Genomic DNA, 10,609 nt, shown 5'->3' on the forward strand with positions numbered 1-10,609 from the left:
TCTACAAGTGACGCTTTCTGTTCTGTATTTTCCTTTCCTTCACCAAACCCTTCTGTTGCAGTCTTTGCACTAATCTTTTGTATTTACTGATGATAATTTTATTATAGTTAAACTCTTACTTGCATAACCCATTCTTAAAAGGCTGATTATTGACACATGTAATCTTTTATCCTCTTTTCACACTTCTAGAAGACATAATTCATACTGCTTGTATTTTGAACTTGACTGATGGAATGGAGCTGAAGACCATGCAGAAATACTGATTTTCCCCAAAAACCAAATTTGGAGTTCAAGCATAGCTATGAGAATATATCACAGACCCATGAGATCAGACTATCCAGCCCAGCATTTTGTGTCTGACATGGCTGATGGTGGATGTGTCTGCAGGAGAACAGGGATTAGACACAGAGCTCCTTCTCCAGAATATTTCTCCAGGCTTCAGCAATTTGAGATTTTCTGAACCAGAAGTGAGGTCTTTGCCTTATAACTCGTACTAATATCATCAGTGACATGAGAAAAACTCAGGTCAATTAAAAAATGAAATTGAAGTTAGGCACCCCAGTAGAAACTGTAACAGCAAAGGGCTAGGGATTGAAATCCTTCGGGGCCTCTGTGTGCAGGATCCGGAGCTACCACAGCAGAAATAACCACCCGCCTGAGCCGGCGGGTGAGGTGCCATCCTGACACCACGCAGGGCGCTCCCTCAGCAGTACAGGTCACCCCTGTCACCCACGCAAAGCCTGGCAGAGAGGGCTCTGGTCACCTGCCCGCAGAGCTTTACCTTGCTCCCAATACACTGCTTCTGCTCCTGCACAAGAGCAAAGGCAGAGTAAAAGACGGAAGCAGGAGGAGCTGCTACAGTGTGCTGGGACGGGGGATGGCCAAGCGCCTCCAGCACCCCTGTGCCTGGCTTCAGGGGGAAGTGGACACTCTTTCTCCCACAACATCCAGGCAGTGTAGGGAAGGGAGTTTCTGTTAACTCTCACCTAAAAATTATGTGGATTCTTTATTCCAAGACTATTTAAGCCTTTTCCCTTTTCCCACCTGATGTTTCCCCTCCTTTAAAATCTGTCTTGGCTTCCAGCAAAACATTTCCCTGATGCTTCCCGTTCTTTGTTGTGGAAAGTGTAAGCGAGAGGAAGGTTTCACAACAGTACCTCTGAAACCTGAATCTCTGCAAACTGTCCTTATTGTGTTTCTGGTAATAACAATTTTAGCCCTGGGAGAAACTGTGAACTTTGCTCAGTAAAGCTGATTTTTCTCCTCTATTTGAGCTCTAAGCTGGGTTTGATTTCTGTGTTTTAAATGGTAACTAGTCACTGCCACCTGGTGCCAGGAGATGCATGGTCTGAAAGAGCTTTCTTTTCTCATCTGATGATGGCTCGTCTGTGCCAAACATCATATAGCTGCCACCTTCCTCCCAACTTTGAATGGGGTTTTGTATCTGGAGGGAATTTTGGAAGGAAAATGACCACTGGTGGTACTGGGATGGGGAGAGGATCCGGTCACATGCTACAGACAGGTGGGGCCGAGGTTGCTGGATTAGCGGGTGGCTTTCCTCTTCTCCTCAGCACTTTAAGAGGTCCACAACTGTACCATGAGACAGGGACCTATGTCCTTTGATAAACATAATTCACTGGAGATGGGGAGAAATTGAGGAAGCTGGTTTGTGAGAAATTATGCTTTTGCCCAAGGACCCTAGTATCTATAAGGGGAAATAAATCCATTGTAGGCTGGGCAGATGAGAACAAGGTAATTTCCAAGAAGCCTAAACTAGTTAGCTCTTTAACTTGCATGTTATGTAAAAGAGAAATGGGAATCTTCACCCCACACCTTGTGGAAGGAGGGAAGCAGGGGGACTGGACAGCCCATAAGAGGCAAGTGAGGTGCAAGAGGGGCAGCAAGTGGAGTAAAGGGACAGGTTACGCAACTTTGATTTAATTGAGAATTGTGTTTCAAATCTGCAGAAAACAGCATGTTGCTCCCCTTGTTCCCTAAACAGAAAGGCACAGTTTTACAATCTCCTTTTATTGTTTTGCTGATAAGCAGGCATTTCACATTTCTGACACTATACAAAATGTCCTTTAGAAAACTCGGTCAGTGCCATGGACTTTTCCAGCTGGAACATTAAAACCAGAGCCTGGCTGGCCAGCTAAGTTTTCACCCCATAACACCGTGTCTCAGCTGTGGCTGGCCAAGGTACTCCAGCTAGAAAGGGGGAAAGCCTGCAGCAGGAGAAGTCAGCTTCAGCTCCTGCTTCCCCCCTCACCCAAATGGGTAGCAGCACAAATACGGCACAAGCTTCCCCGCCCATGGGGCAAGCTGGCTTCGCATGCCCAGGGACGACTTGTTGAGTACCTGACTGTACGATCGCACACGACTTTGTATTTCCATTCTGCAAACACGGACTGCTAGCCAAAGTTTAGTCCTGTTCTGCTTATTTTATAAGACCCCTGCTGTGACCCATACTGTTACAGACTCCTACTATAAACAGCTATAGAGTGAGCAAATCTTCCTTCTTTGGCAAAACTCCCAAAGGGTATTTTTGCGTGGCACAGACCTGCCCAGTACCTCCCAGCATCCAAGAAAGGATCGGGGGTTACCCCTTTCCTGGGGAAAGCCACCTCCTGGCCCGGCAATCCACGTGGCCTGAAATGATCCCACTGGGCTGCTGGCAATGGAACATAAATTTGTTTTTGCATTACTCGAACAAGCAACAGGAATAGCTTGATTCTGGTTAGTCTCAAGATCTGAAAGTGGAGCTATCAGAAATCACTGAATCGGAGGATATGGATCTCTGACAACAATAATATTTATGAATCCTTACCAAAAATTGCTGAAAATGTTTTTTGTTTTTTTTTTTCAAAAAAAAGAGAACAGCACCTTCAGAGGTCCCTGCGATATGCTTGTGCTTTGTTACTTAAAAAAGGAAACATGCATGCCATTTTTGCCAGCTAACAAAATACTTTCTAACAAGGCATTTTGACAAAGCTGAAAATATCTTACACGAATGTGAGTCATTCTGGCTTCAAGTGCACATCTTAGAAAAAAGAATCTCAGGAAAAAATCTCTTTTAAGTAAGTGCTGGCATGAAATACAGTCTTTAAGTGACAGGCCTGGAAAGGCTATGCATATTTGTATTCTATACAGAACGATAGCTATCTTTCAACCCACACAACTACTTTGTGCTTTTTCTTTCTTTTTTTTTTTTAAACACCAAGAAACAACAACAACACAAAATTAATCTAATTTCTTTCCCAACTTTTGGATACTGATAAAGTTTATTACTTCAGTGGGCTATGATTGCTTTTTAAATGTAGCTAGGTGACCTCTGCTGGTAGATTCTTATCATAACTGCAATAATTCACACATGCAGGTACAGATACATTGGTATTCTGGTAAGTGCTGCCCTACATACACAAGAAGGCATAATACACATGAAGATACAATCCCTGCTCTGAAAAATAGACTCCCACGCTGGAAAGGTGTGAAAAGAATACCATATAACCCAGCTGTCTCTGCTCACAGATGTTTTATAGGGCAGTTTTTAGAGAACCTTTGGAAAAAAAAAGGTATGACCAACTCAGGATGGGGCCACCGGTGTTTATTCAGCACAGTGGTCTAAATGCCCGCTATTTCTTGGAAAGCCCCCACGCTTCATCCTGTTAGAAGCAGGGAGGTTATACTGAAGGAAGGATTAGTCTCCGCTTGCATTCCTTTCTTGTACTCTTTCTCCTTGCAGCCATTGTGCAAGAAAGGATACCACCTAAATGGACCTTTATTCTGACTCAGCATGGCTGTAGACAGTCTGTCCACTACGAGACAGCGGCACGGTATAATTTGATACTTCAAAAAAAAAATGGCCATTCACCTGCGAGATCACAATGCAACTTGCAGTTAACAGCCGCGGTCTTTGTGATAGCCAAGGTCATTTCTATTATTACAGCACAGTGCACGGAAATACCACAAATACCAAGAGAGTCTTATCTATTTATCATAGGTGAAATTGGCATGCTTTGCAGCACAATGGCTCCACATCGGATCGCAGGCATTTGAGTTCACTTGAGTTTATATTCAGAGGCTGGCTTTCCCAGCTAGGAGCCCAGTGGATTTCATGCGTGGATATATTCGTGATGGCATTGCCACAGCCGTTTCCTAAGTGTCCAGCTTCCACACTGACAGCTGCTGTACCTCAGTGTAAAGTGGCAAACAGAAACGTGCTGGATGGCATTGCCACTGCCGTTTCCCAAGCGTCCAGCTTCCACACTGACAGCTCCTGTACCTCAATGTGAAGCGGCAAATATAAATGTGTGTGAAAACCCTTTGCCCTGACCTCACCAGGGTTAGCGGCAGGAGCCAAAGGCAAAGGCCAGGCACGGGTCTTCCCTCCTCTGCCCCCCCCCCCCGTCCCCCCCCCCCCCCCCCCGGCTTTATTTCCGTGCTGTTGCTCGCACAGCCCTGACCCTAAAGCTCACTCTGTGGCACGGTGTCCCCCGTCACGTAAGAAAAGGGGGGTTATGCCTGAAGGTCCCGCTGCTGCTGCTAGACCCGAACCGCCGTGGGCCCCAGACCCAGCCGGCCGGGCCGCGGGGAGCGGGGTGGGGACAGGCCCCCTCAACCCGTCACCCCCCTGCGACCCCGGCCCTCCGGCCGCCTGAGGAAGGGCGGGAGGGGTCCCTCGGCGGGTCCCCAGGCCGGGACGGCGGCGGGAGGGGACCCTCGGCGGCTCCTCAGTCCGGGACGGCGGCGGGAGCGGCGGGCCGAGCCCAGAGCCCCGGGCCGGGCGGCCGCGACACCTTCCACCGCGGGCGGCACCGCGCCTGCCGCCGCCCGGCCGGCCCCGCTGCTGTGCCAACCATCAACAACAACAGCAGCGCTGACAATAATCACGGTAATTATTGTTGTTATGGCGAGGGCCGCGGAGCCCCGCCGCCGGCCCGCCGCGCCGCCGCCAGCCGCCCGCCCGCTCCCTCAGGTGGAGGCGCAGGGCGCCCCCTGGCGGCCCGCCCGCAGCGCTGCCCGCGGCGCCCCCCCAGCCCCGCCCCTCCCCCGGGTCGCCCCCGGCCCCCCCGCCGCCGCCCCCCGCCGCTCTGAAGTTTGCAGGCGATTTCCTTTCCAGCCCGGCCTTATCTCGGCCCGCACGTTGCCGCGCGGTGACTAATAGCAGAATAACATTGTCTCGGGATAAAATAGCGCCGGGGCTGTTTACCCGCTCCATGGGGGTTCGCTATAAAAGGGCGCCGGGGACCGCCGCGCCAGCCAGACGCGCCGGGGAGCACCGAGCCGCTGCCAGCCCCCGCGCTGCGCCCCGGGCACGGCACACGGCTGCTCGTCCCGCCGCCGGCACAGCCCGTCCCCGCTTTTTTCTCTTTTATTAGTTTCCCCCCCTCTTTTTTATTTTATTTTATATTTTTTTTTCCCCGCCCGCTCTCCGCCGCCTGCTATGGATTACTCCCAGATGCTCGTCTCGCTGCTCTTCGTGCTGTGCCCGGGGCTGCTGCCGGCAGGTAGGTGCCGGTGCCCCGCCGCTCGGGGCCAGTCCTGCGAGGTGGGGCTGGGGGCTGCCCGGTGGTCCCCGGGGAGAGACGCCGGGGCGAGCCGCCGTGGAGCTGCGGGGTGCGACGGGATGCGGCGGACGGGGATGCGCGGGGTGCGCGGTGGCCGCGGGTGGGGACCGCGGGTGGGGACCGGCGGTGGGGACCGCGGGTGGTGGCCGCGGGTGCTGAGCTCTGCCGCTCCCTCCCGCAGCCCCCGCAGCCCCTGCAGCCGAAGCGGGCGCCCTGCCGCCCCCCGCCGCCGCGCACCGCCGCGCCCGGCGCTGCTCCTGCTCCTCGCTGCTGGACGAGGAGTGCGTCTACTTCTGCCACCTCGACATCATCTGGATCAACACCCCCGAGTGAGTGGACCTGCGGGGGGCTGCGGCACTTGCTGGGTTTGCAGACTACTGGGTTTTCTTCTCCCGGGGCGGGGGAGGGAAAAATTAAGAACCGTAAACCCCCCTGCAGAAATGGGAAGGGGAAGAAGGAATATACTTTCACGGTTTCTCTTGCTTCCCCGCCCCCCCCCCCCCGCTTTTCTGCCGAGTTCAGAGGAGGAAGCATGCAGGGTTTGACAACCTAGATTGAGCAGGTAGCTCCTAACAGCCCTAACACCTGCGTTTCTAAAATCTGGACAGGCGTATTTCCTTTGGGTGCCGCTCAGCAAAGGCTGCGGGATACTTTTTGCTATAAATCAGAAGCAGACTGAATGCCAAAAGTATGATTTTGCCAGCTTGAATTTGTCTGACCGTTTTTCTTTCTGTCAAGTTGGGAGGCTAGAAAGCTTACTTTGACATGGGGCGGCTCCTTGCCACCTCTTGCTGCTCTCTGCTGTGAATTATCACATCCCACGTGTTAACAGAGCGATGTGCAGGGTCTGTTTCTACGCTTTCCTTACCAAAAAGTAGTGAGCCAGAGCCTCACCTAGTGCTGCAGCCACTGACTCAGGTCATTTGTTCTGCTGCTGGGTTTCCTCGGAGCGCAGAGGATCTGCTCCTCACTTTTATTGCTGCTTTCGATGTTGGCAGTTGCCAAAGTTCAAAGAGATGAGGTTTTATTGCTTTCTATTGCACAGGGAGGCACGGCAGCCTCATGAAATCACAATTAGAAGGTCATTAGCCTTGTCAGTAGCCATGCTAATGAATACATTGCAAGATGATCAGAAGCATTTGCATGGAAATTATGACCAATGAGGCATTCCCAATCCCACAACCTTTACTCATGCAATCGATCCCATTGATAAGATTGCCCCAAATCCCCCACTGTTTTGAAGCCACGGAATTATTTGAATGACTTTCATGTTGTCTCTTTGATCATAGGAAGACTGTTCCATATGGTCTCGGAGGCCCTTCTCGATCCAGAAGATCGCTGAAGGACATGGTGCCGGAGATGCTCGCTGAACCTAGCAGCAGATGCCGATGTGCCAACCAGAAGGACAAGAAATGTCTGAACTTCTGCCAGACAGGAAAAGATCTCTGGTGCGTCTATTGTTGCTACTCTTTAAAAGGCAGTGCATGTAAAAAGTTGTGGTAGACTTACTCATTTTGGCACTTGCTGAGCAAATAATCTCCCCAAAGCCTTGCCTCCTACCTGAGTGCTCACGCTGCTATGATACATACTATGGTTTGGCCCAGAAAGATTGCTTAATACATGCCTTGAGAAGTGTTTTTGATGAGGTGCCTCACCTTGTGGACTGCAGACTTTTTTTTTTTAACAGCAGTGCCTTTTCACTCTTCACAGGGCTCAGTCCACGGTGGAGAAAACCTCACGTCACCGCACCAAAGCTGGCAATTGCATTGGACCCAAATGCATGAACCGACAGCTCGTTGACAGCAAGAAAATGAAGCGGTGAGTTTCTCCTCATCCTGTTGTAGTTCCCCAGAGTAGCAATAGAGAGCACAGTTCACCTGCCTTCGGGTCAGCCTTGGGCTCAGCTGGTGATCTCAGCTTGAGAGTTACAGAGGGATTGGTGAGGGTATCTTGAGGGTTCTTCTTCACGCAGTGGGTTTGTAGCTTGTGAAGACAAGAGTGCTGAGCTCTGCCTTGCATCCTCCATTTGCTTGGAGGAAGTAGGCTTACTCGTAAGGCCTAAAGATACACCACGCTTCAGAAGAGTATGAAATACTGACAGAAATAAATAGAGCCTGTCATTTTAGTGAGCTCGTGCCCTATCTTCACTACTTAAAAAACCATCATGTCCCAACTATTCTAATGTGAAACGGAATTGGAATGCCTTTTCTTAGGTACCTTGTTTTACTGGAGGGGAAAAAAGATGATTATTGATCTGTCCAGATCTGTCTGGCTTTTTAGAATGCAGGAGACAGGTGTCTATCTGCCTTATCTCTTACGTTGCCCGATAAACCTGTGTGAAATGAGTACTGGATGTTAGCGATGGGAATGACTGCAAAAAGGTGGAGGAAAGGGAAAACGAAGACTAAATTAATATTTAAACCCAATTTAAAATTTGACATTAAGTAGTAAATTTAAAGACTGCCCTTTGAGGTCCGCACACATTCAGTTGAGTAGCAGGAGGCAGCAGCAGCACTCTGCAGTGCAGGTCAGAGACGCGTGCGCTGGCCCTGGTGCAGCTGGGAACCCCATGGAGGTGAAGTCAGCTTTGAAGCTGAGTGTTAGTCCAGCCGTATCGGCGTATGGCACACAGAAGTTTGCCCCTACAGAAGAAGACTCTTTAGTGCTATTTTCACAAGCGGAACAGGATTTGTACGAGCAGGCAGCCTGATAATTTTGAGTGAGAGTTAAGCCCTGGAATTCTGAAATAATTTTTGAAAACGGGGCTGGCTTGCTGGCTTACTTGAAAAAAAGCACCCATTCATTGGAAGCAGGATCAGGTTTACCTAAAAGAAACAAAACAGCTGAAATGAATAACGCTGAAGACCTCTTGACTGGATACATGCTATTTAAGGAAGTCTAGGGCATCTGTATTTAAATTAATATTTTAACTTATTTTAACGTTTGCATTTAATTTCTGAATCCAATATTTCAAGTGGCTTAAGTTAGCGTAGTTGTGACAGAGGCGTAGCAATCAGCAGTTTCTGAGGATCCCATGGCAGAAATCTAGACTGAGGTTTATTTAATCAAAAACTGAATGTCTGCACACTGGAGATGCATCTTCATTATTGTAACAACAAATTTCTTGGGGTTTTGCAGGCTGGAAGCCATTGGGAACAGTATCAAAGCTTCCTTCAGTATCGCAAAGCTGAAGGCTGAGCTCCAGAAAGGGCGGAAGCTGAAACATAACAGGGCGAACAAAAGGCAAAGCATTTGGGAAAGCCTGAAAGCATCCTAGTGGGAAGATCTTTCCAAATCTTTCTCATCACACTTGCTGACAAAGCGTCACCAAAACTCTCTTGACTTCTAACATTCCACGATGGCGAAGGGCCTCTCTGTCCAAGTGTTTGCACAGCAGAGCAAAACACTAAGGAAGTCCTGCATTTGGAGGTATAAAAGGAAAGGATTTCATCATTTTGGAGTTCAGATGGATGGATAGAGGGGACGAAGGGGAATCGGGAGTAACATACATGAAAAGCCATCTTTCTGAGGAAACACTTAAATATTGCTTCTGGAATGTTATCCATCAATTGAGCAGCTTTCAGGGTCTACATCAAAAGCGTCTTGCAAGGAAGACCTCACAGATGTGCTTAGAAAGGACAGAAAGCAAGATCTGAGTGGACAAACTTCAAAGCGAAAAACTGTACCTTCTGATTAAAATGCAAAAATGAAAAAGCCACAGTGCTACTTTTATCAGGACTTACTGCATATATACATGTCTACCTCGCATACTGTTTGTTGCACTCCTGCTAGAGTATTTTTACACCTTGTTATTGCCTTTACTAATCAGCTGCAACCCTTTGCCTTTTTTCAGATTCCTAGTTTACTTGTACAACCAGAGTTATCTGAATGTGGGTTAGACATTGTGGTTGTTTGCATAGTCAATGTCCTTTGTGTTTGGATACCAAAGGACTCTTCAACAGAAAATAAAAGTTAGAGGACACTACTAGGTTTCCCATAACAAGGATATTTGGCTAAGTGAAGCTCTAATAATAGAAATTGTTGTGTCTTACATGCCACCAAAAATGCACTGAAGTAGGGGCGAACCAGAGGCTGTTGTGAGATTTATTCAGTGCCTTGTACATCGAGACAAAGGGTTGTTTTGAATTATGTCAAAAGGCTAATATTGGGTGAATGTTTATAGCAGTGAATTTATTCACGTTGTTGAATTTGCTGAAAGGTTGAATCTTATGTGCTTTTTTTTGTTTTGTATTTATATTCACACAAGTTCTTCATTATATTTACCATGTTGAATACCCATTAAAGTAGGCCATATTGGTCTATGCATGTCTTATGTATTTCTGTATGAAATTGGGAAATGCTTTATGCCTATCGAGGTAAATATCTTCAGAAATAAATATTTTTAATTACTGTACTGGCTTGTTTTTCTTATGCTCCGCTTTTCTGTAGGCTGTGGCTCCATGATCATGGAGGTAGATAGCCCCACATACAGAGCTGACCTAGACGAAGCGTGTGCACTTGCTTGCCTTTCTGTCAGATCAGCCAAATCACAACACAGAAAGTTTGTGCCAGATGTGAGACAACAGATAATACTTGTTCTAGCTTCAGGCTTGCTCATTAAAACTTCATGGCAAAATTTGAATTGGCCAAACGAATTTATGCTGGAGCAGCACTCTCACATAGCTGATGTGGTTTGCATCCAACAGTGCAAATTCTAATGGTGGATTTACTGTACCATTAAAATATGGCAAATAAGGGGTTGGATAGAGATGAACTAGAGGAGAAAATGCACACGCTAGATGCTTTGTAGACTACATTGCACCAGGCAGTGTTATGTTACTTATTACCATGCTATCCTGAAAGCCTCAGCCCAGCCCATGCAAGCTAAAGAGGGAGACCTCAATGGAGCCTGGCCCAAGCCCAGGAAAGAGCTAGAGCAATAGTCACACTTTGCATGTCTTCAGACACTGGCCTGGAGTGGTTATAGCTGGAAAGATACTTAAAGCAAAGCAAATAAACGGATTTAACTATCTCTGACACTA

The 10,609-nt window shown here is 48.3% G+C and overlaps 1 protein-coding gene across 1 annotated transcript; it reads left to right on the plus strand.

Moving 5' to 3' along the window:
• The first annotated feature begins 5,143 nt into the window (after positions 1-5,143).
• EDN1 (endothelin 1) lies at positions 5,144-9,981 on the plus strand. Its single transcript, XM_055800768.1, has 5 exons — positions 5,144-5,507; positions 5,749-5,896; positions 6,857-7,015; positions 7,278-7,385; positions 8,706-9,981. Exons 1-5 carry the CDS (start codon positions 5,444-5,446, stop codon positions 8,842-8,844), a joined length of 618 nt encoding a protein of 205 aa, XP_055656743.1. The 5' UTR covers positions 5,144-5,443; the 3' UTR covers positions 8,845-9,981.
• Positions 9,982-10,609: the final 628 nt, after the last annotated feature.

This window comes from Falco peregrinus, chromosome 3 (assembly GCF_023634155.1).
Source record: "Falco peregrinus isolate bFalPer1 chromosome 3, bFalPer1.pri, whole genome shotgun sequence".
Taxonomy (NCBI): Eukaryota; Metazoa; Chordata; class Aves; order Falconiformes; family Falconidae; genus Falco; species Falco peregrinus.

Excerpts from the sequence above, each read along its gene's own strand:
- EDN1 (XM_055800768.1), top strand. The coding sequence starts at position 5,444 with ATGGATTACTCCCAGATGCTCGTCTCGCTGCTCTTCGTGCTGTGCCCG. Across the intron at positions 7,016-7,277 it reads CAGACAGGAAAAGATCTCTG|GGCTCAGTCCACGGTGGAGA; the intron begins GTGCGTCTATTG and ends CACTCTTCACAG. Across the intron at positions 7,386-8,705 it reads GACAGCAAGAAAATGAAGCG|GCTGGAAGCCATTGGGAACA; the intron begins GTGAGTTTCTCC and ends GGGGTTTTGCAG.